At 40.6% G+C, this 17321-nt stretch overlaps 1 protein-coding gene across 5 annotated transcripts in view; it reads left to right on the forward strand.

Annotated features, from left to right (window-relative positions):
- Positions 1–17321, forward strand: part of birc6 (baculoviral IAP repeat containing 6) — a 135439-nt gene that overhangs the window by 91732 nt on the left and 26386 nt on the right. For all 5 annotated transcript variants that reach the window (XM_037122680.1, XM_037122682.1, XM_037122681.1 and 2 more), the window contains 4 exons: positions 782–911; positions 10030–10161; positions 16116–16277; positions 16417–16590. In XM_037122680.1, coding sequence (XP_036978575.1) covers positions 782–911; positions 10030–10161; positions 16116–16277; positions 16417–16590 — 598 coding nt within the window. The remainder of the gene's footprint in view (positions 1–781; positions 912–10029; positions 10162–16115; positions 16278–16416; positions 16591–17321) is intronic.

The raw sequence follows: 17321 nt of genomic DNA on the forward strand, positions 1-17321 counted from the left end.
TGCTGTAACAATTTGGCAACAGCAATCTGAATTATTATGCTGCCAAGTTTCCTTTAGGTCTCCCTAATGTTCAAGACAAATTTTAGTCTAAACTGGGCTTTGTCATCTCGTGCAGCAGGCTTGCAGTATCGATTCGATCCCTGTGCCACAGGCAAGCACACAGTCAACATCAGTCAAAAGAGGTGTGAATTCATTAAAAGGAATTAGAATGACTGACACATTGGCGAGATGTCCCATCCATCTCTGTTACAGAAGGCTTTTTAAGATGCACACCTTTATAGTGCATAGCATTTGTGGGCTTCCTGTACAAATTGGTATAAACTTAGTGCCAGGCATTACGCACATAAAATGTCCACTGCAGCTGTCTCTGCTGACATTGCGTGTACAACCACTAAGTGTAGCTATGAGACATTAGCCCCATTCACACTGCCCTTTGAATGCTGGGGCCAATTCTCCGCCTCGTCCTCTGTGTGAATTTTGCAGCGCCGGCTTTCTGTGTGAATTACACAGCGCGTCATCTTTATGCCGGTGCCACTTGGCTCTGTGTGAACAAACAAGGCTGAGAATTGGCGAATCGCTGCTGTGGCGTCTCTGTGTGAAAAGGGCAATCGGTCTCATCTCCTTGTTTCTCTTAGAGTAGCTTCTCCCCCACCATTTCCAGTTATGGCAGGGCATGTTCCAAAATGTGGGTGCTGGGTGCTCCAAAAATGTATATGAAAAAAATGCTTACTATTTTCATAAAACGGTAATCCAGAACTGTTTTGTCCTTCCGTCTTTTCAGTTATACAAAGGGCGCATCAATGCCACCAGCCACATGATCCAGCACCCCATGTATGGAGCAGGCCACAAGTACCGCACCCTCCATTTGCCCATCTCTACAACGCTGGCTGAAGTCCTGGACCGTGTATCAGGTATGTTTCAGTACAAAAAAACTTGAACTCTCAATCAGCTGCCAAACATAACATGACATAACAAGAGTTGGACTGATTTTCCTTGCAGTGTCAATATGTATTGTAAACCTTACAGCTAATAAAAAAAAAAAAAATCACCTACTTGCAACACACCTTGTGGGGATGAGCAATAGTTCTATTAACAACAGAGTCATGTCATCACATCTGTTGCAACAAAAGCCATCATTCACTGATCATTTTGAATCTCTTCTATTTTATATCTTCAAATCCATTTAATATTATTGTGGTATTATATAAAACAATAGTTTAAAAATAAAATTAAACTTGGCGGTAAAACTACATACTATGGATCTGGTTCTAAAAAACTTCCATGAATGTGACCACTGCGGTTGTTTGTCTCACCTTGCTTCTCCCACCTGCCTCCAGGCACAATTTCCCCACTTCTTTGTGTCCTCCCCACGCTTACCATGGCACAACAGTATCAGTCGGGGGCTGCAGATTTCAAATTTTAGGCCTTGAGACAGGTGAACGGTTACCTCAATTATATTGGGCACTGCCGCATTTTTAATGACGAAAAAATGTTGTTGTGAATTGTGAAAGGAACTATGAACGTGAAAATATTCCAGCTCTAAATCCATCTCTCAACACTTCCTGTATCTATTTCAGTTTTCTTAACAATGCCTTGATTGTGAAACAGTATCAGGAACCTGTGTGATGAAAACCCATTGGCTTCCAAGGTTCACATTGGTTACTACTTGAAATATCTTTTTTTCCATATTCACTCAACTGAGGTCTTATTCTCTTAATTTATTAATAATTTTGATGTTAAGCTTTAGAATAAGACAAGTTGAACAGTTGTTGTGAGAAATGAAAACATGACGAGTCGCAGTTGCCCTGATCGACTGTAGTGCTGCTACACTCTCATTATGTCATTTGGAGCTACCTTTGAATTCTGGACATTTCTTCCAAAGTACACCTTTAAAAGTTAATAACTTGCGTATTTTTCAAACTGGACATTGGATTTTCCAATGTATTTGTGTCTAAATGTAATGGAGACAGCACTCTTTTAATTGGTTTAGTGTTAAACAAGACTCAAGATATACAGTTGGAGGGTGTAGTTTGGTAGAAAGAGTATATATTTTGCATTCCATTTACACAAACAGTCATTTTATCTTCATAAGAAACACTTAGTTCATACTTGATGGTAGGGCTGCACGATATTGGAAAAAACTGACATTGCGATTATTTTTTTTTTATCCCGCGATATATATTGCGATATGGTAAAATACAGGAATTTTCATTAGATGACCTGAATAGCACTTTATGTAATGCTGTACTGCTGCTATCTTGTGGACAATTAACCTGCACTGATCTTACTGTTTTTGGCGTACTGAGCTGTGTGGTACTGACGTAAATGGTCAAACAAATTAGTTGTGTTACCTCTTGTTGTGGCCACAGATGCAAGGCACTGTCCATACAAGGCACTGTCCACCAGGGCATGTGAGCAGAGCTGAGCGGCGAGAATTTCCACTCCCCGCTTACATGGGTGTTCGCTCCTTCGCTCCATTGCTCAAAGTTATACCAGACAGCTCCGCTCAAAGACCGCTCTCCGCTCACCTAAAATTTCATTCAGCTCCAGTGAAATCGCTCCACGCTCACTCAAATTTAATAGAGGTAGCAATTCCTGACGTTTTCCACTGAATTACCCTTGGGACACACTGCCCGATGTGGCCTAAACTGATGTGCAGGGGCTTTGTTGCTGGAGAGAGCCTGTCGATTGAAACCCTTTTCAGTTTGTAAAGAACAGTAGATTGTTTTGGGCTGTCATCTCGTCCTCTTTCTGTGTTCTGTCTGTTTGAGCCAGTGGATGGCCTTGTACTGCTAGCGGTATTGGAACGGAACTGGGGCGAAACGGAACCATCGCTCTGGCCTTTGGATTAAAACCCGCTCTGCGCTCCGACTATATTTCCCCCGCTTGCTCCGCTCACATGCCTTGCTGTCCACACAAAACATGTGTTTTGTCAATTTCATCCTTCTTGTAGCTGAAATAATTCCAGATACGGATGTTGCTTTTCCTTTTTGGCACCAAGTCTTTGTTTTCGGCAATTTTCTCTTGTTCGTTGCTCAGTTTTCAATGTAATTACCAGCGACTCACTCCATGTGCAGGGGCATGGTCTGCTTCAGCACACTTAATAACTACTAATAATTGGTGGGTCGCTGTCCATGCAGAGTCTGTATGCGCAGTGTGTGTCAGGTACCCTTAAAATTAGATGAGTTCATTTGCCTCCTACATCACAGGTCCTGCGATATAACTATTGTGCACGTGTACATCGCAATGACGATGCTCCAACGATATATTTTGCAGCTCTACTCGATGGTAACAAAAATTTGCCGCTCCATTACCATGGTGACACTGGCAGTAAAAGGAGGGGCTGCACTTGATAACTGTAGATTCTAGGTGGCAGCACAGTGCTTGAATCCTGATGATGTAAAATTGTGATGAGTGATTTAACTTTACTTGTCAGAGCACGATGTGCTCAACAATGGCAGAGCAGTGCTCTTTGTATTTCAGCTGGTTGACTCCATGGGAAGAAGATGTATATAGTGTAACACTATGTTAATACCACTGGTTCGGCTGATATTTAACTTTTACAGGTCTTCTGTGGAAATTAGATGTGTAACTACATATTTTTCAGTCAGCATACCCACTTCTAAATCCCCTCTGATGAGCAAATTCAGTACAGTGTTTGAACAAACTATAGGTAACTCCATACTTGTGGACCATCAAATAATGTAGCTCTTCAGGGATTTAAGCCATTACTTTTAAAATGCTGACATTGTAACCCATGACAACACATCAGTTAAGGTTGTTAAGGACCATGGCTGTTGGTAGCTCTTGTTGATTTTATTCAACTACGCCAATTGAAATGTAATGGGTTATTGTTCTTCAGGCAGTGGGGCTAAACTAGCTAATATATTTTAGTGTCACTTGTTGCCACAGCAATGGTAAACATCACATAATGTTAATACTGTAGAATACAGAATCAGGCTACATTGTAAATACAAGGTCCCTGTATTAAGCAAAGTATACAAGGTTCTCAGTGTGACAGTGCATCCTCTGGGGGCTGGAAGACCTGTTGGACGATGGCCTGCTACTTAGCCCTGCTGCTGCTGTTTGCTACACACACACACACACACACACAATGTAAAGAAATAAAACATATAATTTTTCTTCAATCAAATGGATTGACAGGTACAGAGCTCTAGAGGTGACATGCAACTACTCTTACCTTGACAACTCATCAATCCACCTACAACTGGACACTCATCATGCATCATCAAAATATCTATTACATGTACTTAATACTGTAACACTATAATAATAATACACTACACTTCAATGCAGTGATTATTAGTTAATTAATACAAATAATGAGATGACCTCAATCCATGATAATAGGCCTTCATTTAACGGACTGCGACTGCTTTGGATTTCCACTTTCACAAATGTTGTCTGGTCGCATGAATTACTATCTTGCGCACTTGCGCACAGAAAACAAGTCCAGGGCTCCATTGAAGGGAGTACCCCCTGCCCTACTTAATACATTTCACAAGCTCAAACTGTTCTAAGTTTTAGACTTAAAGGAATATGATGTGATTGATTCTTATTATATATTTACACATTGTAATGCAACAAGGACATCTAGAAAAATTAAATCTAGAAACAGGTTCCATTTTAAGAAATGCTGTATGTAAATGGAGCAGGAGGAGCGCTGTTTACAAATGAGTTTGCACAGATTTCCACTTTTTCTACCATAGATACAGATTGAGTCAATGAGGAAATAAAACAACATGTCTGGTTTCATATGGAAGAGAGAGAAACTCAAGGCCCAGATGTGTTCACTTTAGTCTGTACTGCTCACGTGTGCTACCTGGTGGTTGTTGGTGCGCATTGTAGCTAATGCAAATTCAGCTAAATAAAATAAAAGTGTCCCCTCCTTTTCTACCACTTGCAGCACCTTTAACATTGGGTGTAAAGGTGTCACAGGTGGGGCTTCTCTCACGTGTGGAGCAGAGCAGACCAGAGCATGTTAAGGGCACCAAAGAGAAGATAAGTTGGGGTTGACGACAGCTTGCTATGTTATATCTTCATGTCAATCTCTATTTTATTCTGTTTAAGGCATTACAGTTGCAGTAAAGTCGTTGGCTATTAGGGCTGGGCAAAAAGGTCAAATCACATAAGAATAATGATTTGTAGCTCCTAGGATTCAAATTCTATTCACAAAGGTTGAAAATCAATTTGCTTATTGTTAATTATCAGCTAGATATTGATATTAACAAGAGAGGCACACAAAATTGCAATGGCAGTGCAGCACCCAGACATTTTACAGTGTGCACAAGTTACAGTCATTCTAAGTTCATCTTGGAAACAATAAAAACAAGGAAACAATAAAAACCATAATTTGAATAGAAAAAAGAATCATTTTGAATTGAAAATTGATTCTGAATTGGATCACCGAAAACACACCCAAAAATCAAACCGAACCAAATCAAATGAAATCGTGAGATTGATTCACACCCTATTGGCTACGCTAAAGTACTTTAGCTAAAGTACTCCAAACAAATGTCAATTTTTCATCTTCTAGCTACACAGAACATGTGTCTGTGTGGTCCCATCTGCTGCTGAACCCTTAGAGAGCAGGATCCTCCTATTTTCTGATATGTCTTGGGATTAACGCAGTCGTTCATGTGGTGACGGAAAGGAGGGAAGGGATTACCAACCATGCAATGGACAGAAAGTTTGCTCAAACAGTGTTCAGATTTTCTATGGATAAGGGGCATGCGTTGACGCCCAGAGTTACACTACTTAGTCTTTCAGAACTTCATTCACATTTCAACTGATTTTAGCCGAGATTCTTTGACACAAAGTTGTTTTTTTTAACTCTTGATTGTGTTTTGTTGGAATAACCCATGAATCTCTGGACACAAAACTAGTGTTAATGTCTACAAGTAAGTAGACTTACTGGGCTGATGGCATCTGGTGAGAGGATATATGTCACTTGAAATACAAGTTTAGGAAAGATGAACTTATTACTGGGTTATCCACAATTGCAAAATCCCAAGCTAAGCACATTGCAGTCCAGCCACCAGCTGCAGCTATGGTAATCTGTGCCATGGTTTCCCTCCAGCTCCACGTACCTACCAGTGCCCTGGTGTTGCTGTCCCAAGTTTGTAGCTAAGCCTAGGTCCCTGGTCTGTTCCACTCTGCTCCTGAGTCTTGATCCTTGGCGAATGTGATTAGCCCTCATCTCTGCTTGGGGACTTGATTATGGAGCAGCACTTTAAACCACTGGAAGCCTGAAGACACCAGCCTCTTTCAAGCAGTCTGACCATATACTAGATTACTCACCCTGATCCTTAGCCGCTGTCCACCCTATCAAACCTGGTTATCTATAGATAGTATACTGCCTTTGCCTGAAGAATCACCACCTAATTTTCTGTTTGGGGAGAGTTTTGTACAACTTCTACTCCAGTTACTACTTTATTTCAAAAGCTAACTTTCATTTCTCCTTTTTCAAAGTGCTGTTTCTCCGAACCTCTCTCTTTCTGTCGTTCTACGTTGCTGTCCTGTATCGTCTCATATTTTCTAGACAAAATTTCAGTTTCTATCTCTGAACTTGTGACCTTTGCTGACCACATCATTACAATTTACAACTTAAATATTCACTTGAACAACACATCCAGTGCACTTAAGCAAGCCCTCACAACAATAAGTGGCAAGTTTGGTTTTATTCAGGCCTTCTGTGAAGCCACACACTGCAGTAGCAATACCATTAATACAGCGTGTTCTTGAACTAGATTGTCTTATATCTTTTGATAGTTTCAAGTACATGCCTACACTAGGATTGATTGGTTTTTGGAGTGAAAGGAATATTAAAATAAAATTCAATACTTTCAGAAGGTTGCAAGCTTGGGGAGATTCCACCCTCAATGGAGAGGACCTAGTACTATGTGAATCTTTTTCCAGGTGTGTTTCTTGCAGGAAAATAATGTCAACTTGCAAGGATTTGAGATGGGCATGTATTTTGTCTCTTTTGACTGGTTCATTAATACCATTTACGTTCCATGAGCAGGAAGTGATTTCCACCTTCGTTACTGTCTGTGTTGCGCTGCTCATTATGTAGGCTGATTACCAATCACTGTTCTTAGCCTCCTCCTCTCTATAAGGTATACATGACTGTGAGTTGAGTGACACTTCTTCTAATTTTACTCTAGGCTTGTCTCGTAGCAGATTTCTGAATGGGGTGAAAGCAGCTCTGCGTTTCACGATGCCAGGTAGAAAGTCAATGAAATTTTGAATCATCTGTCCTTGATATGAAAGGCCCTTGGACTTGGTGACCCTCTGTAACATGTCCTCATGAACATGGCAATCGTGCACCCTTATGATCAGATGTCAGAGCGCTCTTGCAGAGCCCTGTGTGCTTGTTCTGTCACTGGAATTTCATCATGTTTAAAGGCATCTGTTAACAATTGTGCCACAAATTCTCTGGTTTTCCGTCCCTTTTCTTCCTCTTCCCTAACCCTAGCAATTCTCAGGTTCTGTCATTGAGACCGACCCTCAAGGTTCACGCTCTTTTCTGAAAGTTGTTCAACTTGGTCATGCAGTTGTTTCACCATAGCTGCAACTTCCACAGCAATATCTTAGCCGACTCTCTTAAACTTTTTAACCTCTTTTTTTTTTTTTTTTTCCTCATTGTTTTTATTGCAGTTTTTTTTTCTTCTTTTTTTAACAAGGCAGTGTCTGCAACACCAGACACAAAACAACAAAGCAATACAAACACAAAACGTACACAACAGCTCTTAAATATGGCATAATACAAGAAGTGGTGGGTCATTCTTACAGTACCCGGGTGTGGATCACGTGCGCAACAGTCCTTTTAATAAAATGGTGGAAAGATCTGGTCCGATATAGTCCAAAAAAGGGTGCCACACTCTGTAGAACTGATCCACACTGTGGTGTATAACATTGGTAAGATATTCTAAAGGAATCAGTTCGAAAATTATTTTACGCCAACCACAGACAGTGGGAATTTAACCTCTCTTTTTGGGAATCTATTTGGGTGTTCAATGCAAAAAATGTACATGTGTAAAACACTGTAGGAGCTACAGCCAGGCCTGTCTTATCTCTCCAACGCTCAACAGAACCCCACTTTATTTTTGAATTACTCTCTCCCAATTTGTCACTAGCGTTAATCCAGTCACACATGTCCTTACCCCCAATCCCTGGCAACCTTGTTGGCTGCACTCACACTTGGCCCAGTTGCTCCGTACATATGTCATACATTGTAGCGCATTCTCAACAGAATGGAGAACAACGCAGAGAACATTTCTGACTTTGTTGTGGCTTATTTTGTGGTGTTTGTTCAAAGATGGCCTTCTCACATTCCTGGATTTCTTGATTATGCAAAGCTGCATAATACACATGATTACATTCCATTTCCATGTTGCCCACCCATACTTGCGCTTGTGCATGCACAACCATTTCAGGGCCAAGAAAGTGGTTCTCAGACTAACCAAACAAACTGGACTTAAACCTGAGCTGGCACGGTACAGATTGCCTAGTGTAAAGGCACCCTTATTGTTAAAGACCAGTTCAATTTCACTGTGATGGGAACCCTCTACTTGGCATCATACATAAATCTCTCCATTCTGGTGTTGTTTCAACTGTTAACTGTAGTTGCACCATCATTAAAAAGACCACACCTTGATCCACAGACACTCAACAAGTATAGACCATCTGCAACCATATTCCAGCCAACATTGGTCTGCAATGAGGTTGATTTGGCCTGCCAGATGTTTCTAGCAAAATAATGCAAAAAATTAAAAAATGTAAGATGAATAGACATTATAATATAAATCACTGTTGAGCTGTATTATTTTTTGTGAGATAAAATGCTTGTTCACTAGACCTATGTAGAATCCCTAACTATACTTTTTTTTTTTTTTACTAATCTGAGCATGGCAGGCAGAGTGAAACAACTAGGGAAACTTTGTAGTATGTAAGGCCTAAGAGGCAAGTGAAATTATAAATAAAGAAAGAACTTTAAAAGATTATCCTGGCAAAACATTTTTTCACCTGTTAAACCATAAACACAGTTTCATTGAAACTTAGAAAATGGATCACCAAAAGTTTTTTCTCATTTGCATCTCTGGGCTTTCCCTCAGTACCATTTCATAACTCTAACAGTACAACACAACATAACGCAACAGAACAAAAGTTGTTAATAAAAAGTGCTTGCTTTTGGCCCATTGTCCACCATTATCGTTCAGTTTTGGCCCTCCCAAGAGAAAAAGTTTGGCCACCCCTGGTCTAGAGAATCTTATTAGACTCAAGGGGCTGGCATATTAATTCATCCTGCTCTAGGGTCAGATTGTGTGTTCCACAGGGTTTAGCACTCTCTTATTCTGTGTCTACATGTTACCCTTGGACTACATTTTCCAAAAACATAACATAAATGTACCATTGCTATGGGACACATAAAAGTATCTTCTTGTGACTGCCTGTGATTCCTCCTCATTGGTTGAACTAATGACTTGTTTATCAGAGATCCATCATTGGCTTTGTTAGAATGCCCTGCATCTGTATGCACTGGGGCACTGACAGGCTGTTTGTTGTTTCAGATAGATCCACCTCACTCTTCAGTAATTTCTCCATTAACTTAATTTCCTAGACCCATACTATTAAAACCTGAAAATAGTATTCGATCAGTTGCAATCATAAGTTTGACCATATATCATCTCCACTTATATCTCTGCATTGGTTACCTTTTCACACAAGAACTTATTTTAAAATCCTCCCCCTAACCTATAAAGCCTTAAATGGAGTTTCTCCCTCATAAATCATCAGCCTTCGGTTGTGAGCGTGTGAGACATATCATCAACTGCCTGTAGCTCTATTACTGTGACTACAACTCTCATTAAAAATAAAATCTATTTTTAAAGTTTTTTATTTTTTCACATAACATGGATTAAGAAATAAATCCTGGTTATGTCACAAGACAAATCAAGGAATATATCACTCATCTCATTTCCTACTCTCTTTTATTCATCCAAACAGACACTCCAAGCATTACAGCCAAGCTGATCAATGAGCAGAAGGAGGACAAGGAAAAGAAGAATCATGAGGAGAAGGAAAAGATGAAATCAGACAGTGGCTTCCAGGACAACTACAGTGTTGTTGTGGCCTCAGGTACTTGAATCCATTCAATCCAATTATTGAAAAGAGAATTGTGTTGATTGGTTACTCAAATATAGGAAATATAGGCAGCCCTCAAACTGTAGTGAGTGCTAATTTCAAGTGTGGTACTTTACCAAGAAAAGTAAGTATTTCAAAAGAAGCTGTTTTTGTTTTGTTTGTTTTTTTTCCCCCTGCACTTTCCAAAGTTAAGAACAGTGTGGATGGATGATATACTCAGGTCCTAAACCATTATGTGTTGGACATGCAATTTCTTCTGTTTTCTAGTCAGCTGCCAGCCATCAACTACCAATCTCTGATCATCGTAACATTGTGATTTAAAAGGCTCCCACCACAGAGCGTAATTACGTTGCATGTCTACTCAGAAATTTCATAGGGCAAGAATTGTTGTGTGTGTGTGATATGTCAGTAGAGGAAATGAAACGTCGCTGCTCAGTGCACTAATATTATGTCTCCATGTCCCGTTGACTTTTTTCTTATTAAAAACTCAGTTAGGAGAACCTAATACACTTTGTTAAATTGGTGCCAGCAGTCTTAAACGTGGCACAGGTATATATATCTGTCTGGAGTTTCCGCTGCAGGGTGAGACAGTGAGGATTCATGTCAGAGCAACAGTGGGAAACAGTGGTGAGCTAATACACAACTGCTGGCTTAGGACAGCAGTGAGGGGACACATTGCTTCTAATTCATAAACAACAATGTCATTATTCATCACAGTGTTTCACTGTAGACCCTGTCATATGTTTCCTTTCTGGCAAATGAATATGCCAGAAAGGAGTGTTCAGCTCATGGTTTAACCAAAAGACACCACTGGTATGTAATGAAAGTTTAATACTGATCAGAAGCTGTTGCATTTTGTAGTGATGTTAAGAAAGCCTGTTACGGTAACGTTAAAGTTAATGTAGTATAAAATCATTAATCATGTGTAGCAGCATATCATATTGGTTAGGCTTAGGGCTGATTTATCTGTGATGGAATGAGTGGAACACATACTACAGGTAAAGATGGTCAGGAGTCAACCAACAACCTAGAGGCTGCTGGAAGGGAGGTGACAGTGTTGATAGTCAAGTCTGTTTTTACATCAACATGAGCTGAGGGGCTGCAGTGTAAGTAAGAAGCCCTTGATCCAAAACGGGGCAGCTTAAAGTTCGACTGATGTTTGCTGCTGATCACATGGACAAAGAAAAAACCCTCTGGAGGAAAACTCTGTAGACAGGCCACAATGAGCAGCAGTAATGTTTAGAGAAGATAAGGTGTTAAGCCTTTCACCCCAAGAAAACCATCCCCACTGTCAAGCATGGTGCTGGCAGTATTATACTGTGGGGGTGTTTTGCTGCCAGTGGATCTGCTTCTCAAAAGAAAGTAAATGGAATAATGAAGAAGGAAGATTATCTCAATTCTTCAAGAATTGGTCATTCCAATAGAACAATGACCCCAAACACACATCAAAAGTGGTAAAGGAATGGCTGGTCTGGCTGGAATTGAATGGCCATCTCAAAGAATCTCACTTAAACCCCATCCTTACCATTCTGAACTGTGCCATAGAAACAAGTCTTTGCCAAGAATCCAACAAGGTTAGTTCTCTTCACAGAATCCATCGATTCTGTCAAGAGGAGTGGTTAAAAATTCGGCCAGAGGACAACCAGAAGCTTGTGGATCAAAAGCACCTAATGGAGGCGAAAATGCCAATGAGACATTGAACTAGATATATTTTTTACCTAGCAAATTTGGTCACATTTTCAAAAGACCTATGATAAATTCATTACTGACCTAAACTTCATGAATGTTTTTTGGGACAAAGCAGAATGTGTTCCACTCATTTCATCACAGAAAAATGGGAGTTGTACAAAATCAGTAAAACGGAAAACTCCCATGATATATTTTGTGTTCTTTGCAAGTGAATCTAAACTTTAGACCACGGCTGTAAATATTATAAGATCTGTTATAAGTGACTGGTTGGAGTGCTGAAATTGTTTCTGCATACTAGATGATTGTTTTTAGTTATGTTTCTGTTGTTTAAGCATAATGCTGCAAACAGTAAAATAATTTCATTAGAGGTCCCATATTATACTGTTTTTCATCAATTTCACACAGTTGTCAGAGGTCCAACAGCTCTGTATTCGATATGCATTGCCCCAAACTCATCTGTGGTCCTGAATTTCAGCTGTTTAAAAGTTACTCTACAGAGCTATATTCAGAGCAGTCTGCTTCTGTGCCTGCACCTTTAAATGCTAATGAGCTCCGTCTGTCAACGCCTACTTGGAGAGCCCTGCCTGCTACATCACTCTCAGGGAGAGGAAGCCCCTTGCTTAGCAGTAGCATGCGCTAATGTTTATGGTGGATGTATATATGTATCGCTATGGCTCGAGGAGATTTTTTCGTTCAACCATACTAGTTTGACCCAGAAGGAGAGGCTCCTGAGGAAGTACAGACTCTGTGGCTGCAGCAGGATGTTTCAGAATGGTTAGTGTGTCTGTATATTATTAGTTTGTCCGTATGTGTTGTTACATTTACTACCATGAAGCTAATGGCTAACAGCTAGCGAAAGCTGTGTTTGTCTCCAACACAGTCTCCAAACTCTTGGACACTGTTAGCATCGTCTCTGTCTCCAGTCTGCACGTTTCCAGACTTTTTACTGTGACAACCAAGCTCCATCGTAATATCATTAACATTAAACTCGCTTCAAACGCCATTGCATAGCTGACAGAAGCATATATAGAATATAGGCACTTATGTTGATTTTTTTTTACAACCAACAACAGCGCTATTTGCGTGTCTAGCTTTGAGCAACGACATTGTGAAACACTGCTGTCTCACTGCTGGACACACCGAACTTCACCTCGGGGATGAACATCCCTCTCTCAGATATCTCCTATCACCGTGCAGAGGAGTTCGGCCTATGATAATGACTCCTTTCGTTATGTAATGAAAGGAGCAGATTCCGAGGAGCGCCATGTTACTCGTGGGTGGGCTGCAGAGACCATGCAGGAATTGCTTGTTTTCCTCATTCTGGGAGTTGGCAGATTTGGGCTGATGGTGGAAGAGTGACCAGTTCTTATGATGCTAGTAAAAGTCATTGTCAATTTAGGGCAGAAATTTGAACCTAGTTGCAAACTATTGCTTGCAAATATCCAGAGCCCAATGAAAAACAGGCTCAATAGATATCACACAGAAGTCAACACAGTACAGATGTCTACAGATGAAATAAAACCACTGAATGACGTGACAGCCAGTGAAAAGTGCGAAAAATGTGTACATTTCACATCTCACAAGTTATCACTGATGCAGTAATATAACATCTTTGAAGTGTATATACAATGGATAACAACACTTTCACATACTAAAGTTTCAAGGAAATTAGCCAAGGGTTTTTCAACTCTGAAGCTATATTTAGCAAGCTCTGTCTCATGTGATAGAACTACATTAAGACTATAACAAAACAATGTGGAAAACTTGCAAGTGAAAACTAGTGGAGGTATGAATTTTGAAAATGACAGATTCTACATTCTCTACATTCATTATTAGGAGCATTGTCTGTGCTAGCTGCAATATGTTTGGCATTGAGGTGGTAGCAGAGGCTGGAAGTGCTCCGGTTATTTCATGCATTACCTGAGGCACAACGAAAATGTCTAATGTAATGTTATTGACAATTACAGTAGTTACTGTTGTTTTCCTATTAAAATGTCATGTGTTGTTGTGGTTAATTTTCAGAGTAAATCATGTGTAAATCATTATCTGTTTCACAGATGCGATAAGCACATGTCAGTGTCTCATTGTTACAAGACAAATGTAATGTTGGCACAATACATAAGCTGTTGAACACTTGATTCCTAGCCCCCATGATAGCTTGTGCGAATAATATGCACAACTTCCACTTTATATGTATATAAGGTGTGTGTGTGTGTGCGTGCGTGCGTGCGTGCGTGCGTGCGTGCGTGCGTGCGTGCGTGTGTGTGTGTATGTATACACCGATCCGGCATAACATTATGACTTGTGGAATTTCGGCTCGCTTGACCATTCAGGACAGATGAAGAAGACTGAGAGACACTGATGGCTAACGCTGAGATAGTTTCTAAAACAGTATCTTGGAGGAGCAACATAACGTCACGTCTTTCTACACAGAGTGCTGGCATGATAATCCTAACAAGCCTTCTCAAGCGTCCAAATTATATCTTACAGCTTCAGGAGGCAGTTCTTCCGTACATGGTTATCTGTTTAACAACATAGCAAGGGGGATGATGCAGAATCTCCCCTCTCTAGCCAGAAGGGTAAGAGGTAAAATAAGTCAGAGACAGCAAGTCTGCTAACATAGATATATTGAATGTGTCCTCATGAGGTTTATGCAAACAGTTAGCTTAGCCTTGGCTTGGTTCATCAGACATCTATTCTCTAGATATATCTATAGTAGCTTTGAGTATCTAGGTTGCAGAGACTATGAGACAATTGCTCGAGTAGCAGTCATCACTATCATTATCCAGACTTTACTGGCTGTATAAGACACTTGTGTTTGGAGACGTCATGTCCTGGAAAGGTCATATTTCTTCCCCAACAATGACCACCTGCCTAAAATTGTGTGGGTCCTCATTTGTTGCCAAGACAGCCCTGACCCATCGAGGCATGGACTCCACTAGACCCCTGAAGGTGTGCTGTGTCTCGTTGTTGTGCTCCTCAAACCATTCTTGAACCATTTTTACTTTGTGTCATGGCGCATTATCCTGCTGACAGAGGCCACAGCCATCAGGGAATAACATTTCAATGAAAGGGTTCACATGATCTGCCACAATGCTTAGGTAGGTGGTACTTTTCAAAGTCACATCCACATGGATGGCAGGGCCCAAGGTTTCCTAGCAGAACATTGCCCAAAGCATCGAACTGCCTCCGCCTGCTTGCCTTCTTCCCATCGTGCATCCTGGTGCCATGTGTTCCCCATGTAAGCAACACACATGCACCCACGTGATGTAAAAGAAAACATGATTCATCAGACCAGGTCACCTACTTCTGTTGCCATGTGGTCCAGTTCTGATGCTCATGTACCCATTGTTGATGCTTTCAGTAGGGGACAGGGGTTAGCATGGGCACCCTGACTGGTCTGTGGCTATGCATCCCCATATGCAACAAACTGTGATGCCCTGTGTGTTCTGACACCTTTCTATCAGAACCAACATTAACTTCTTCAGCATTTTCAGCAACAGTAGCTCGTCATTTGGGCCACACAGGCCAGCCTTCGCCCCCCACGTGCATCACTGAGCCTTGGCCGCCCTTGACCCTGTCACCAGTTTACCACTGGTCCTTCCTTGTACCACTTTTGATAGATACTGACCCCTGCAGACTGGGAACACCCCACAAGAGCTGCATTTTTTGAGATGCTCTGACCCAGTCGTCTAGCCATCACAATTTGGCCCTTTTCAAACTTGCTCAAATCCTTACGCGTGCCCATTTTTCCTGCTTCTAACACATAAACTTCAAGGACAACATGTTCACTTCCTGCCTAATATATCACACCCACTAACAGGTTCAGAGATAATCAGTGTTGTTCACTTCACCTGTCAGTGGTCATAATGTTATGCCTGATCTGTGTGTGTGTGTGTGTGTGTGTGTGTGTGTGTGTGTGTGTGTGTGTGTGTGTGTGTGTGTGTGTGTGTGTGTGTGTGTGTGTGTGTGTGTGTGTGTGTGTGTGTGTGTGTGTGTGTTCAGATAGTTTACACCACCAATTAAATTTAATCTGGTGGTACATACAGCCATGAACAGCAAATACTCCCCAAGCTCCATGAAGACTTATATAGATGATTTATCGTGAATATGAACACCATTATTGTTGATTAGCCTTGCTTGCTTAATTTAGTCAATAATTATGCTATATCCACTGAAAACAACCGTAATTCTTTCACCAGTAAACTCCTGGGAAACAGGCCTGCGATGTTAACATTTAGTTTTCTCTCTGCCACCAGGTTTGAAGTCCCAGTCCAAGAGAGCTCTTTCAACCCCTCCCCGACCTCCCTCAAGGCGGGGTCGAGTGTTGAGTGACAAGTTAACTGCTTCATCTGGTGTGGATCCTTCAGCTAAAACAATCAGTGTGCCTGTCTTCCACCTATACCACAAGCTGCTTCCAGGTACTGCATATAGGTTAACATTCCCACTCAAAGCAACTGCAGGACATCAAGGTGTTTGAGTCCAACACACAAACCAAGTATCCAGAGTTCATGTATTAATCACATGACATTTCGCGTTCGCACTGTCCTTAAAATTCAGGTCAACCCCTCCCACCTGAGATGACTTTGGCCCAGCTACTGACACTCCTGTACGACCGCAAGCTGCCACAGGGCTACCAGTCAATTAACCTGACAGTCAAACTTGGATCCAAGGTCATCTCTGACCCCGGCCTTTCCAAGACAGACTCCTTCAAGAGGCTACGCACTGAGAAAGGTATCAAAAACATGCATCTCTATAGTAATTGAGAAGGAATCTTGAATAATATTCCAGTTAGCAAATGTAATAGGCTTTTCAGTTCTAGTCTGTTTCTCATTCACACTGACTTATTATAAGAACACGAAGAGTTAAGATTAAGTCATATGGATTATTGGGTCGCTTTATGACTGTCGGCCTGCATCATCAGTGCAATTCCAGTCTAGTAAAGTCAAGTAAAATCTATTGCACATTTCATATGACAGCCATCAAAATGAATGTTCTTGAAAATGAAAATAAAACCTGTTCATGACAAAATCGTATAAAATAAAAACGTATGAATTGAAGATATGTCATATATTCAATTTATAAATTTTTATTTTATACAATTTTGTCATGAACAGGTTTTATTTTCATTTTCAAGAACATTCATTTCGATGCCTGTCATATGAACATTCTTGAAAACGAAAATAAAACCTGTTCATGACAAAATCGTATAAAATAAAAACACATAAATTGAAGATATGTCATATATTAAAAATCATCAAGCTGTCACAGTGAAAAGGAATCAGATAAAGAAGGTGTTATTGTTGTTATGTGTTATTGTTAAGTGATGATGATAATGATGATTATTGTGATGATAAAAGAGATCTTTAGAAACTGTTACAGCCATGAAGTGAATACATACAACAGGTGAAGGGCAGTTTTCTTCCCGTGCACTCCTCTTCTTTGTATCCCTCCCTCTTTGACAT

This window comes from Acanthopagrus latus, chromosome 15, assembly GCF_904848185.1.
Source record: "Acanthopagrus latus isolate v.2019 chromosome 15, fAcaLat1.1, whole genome shotgun sequence".
Lineage (NCBI taxonomy): Eukaryota > Metazoa > Chordata > Actinopteri > Spariformes > Sparidae > Acanthopagrus > Acanthopagrus latus.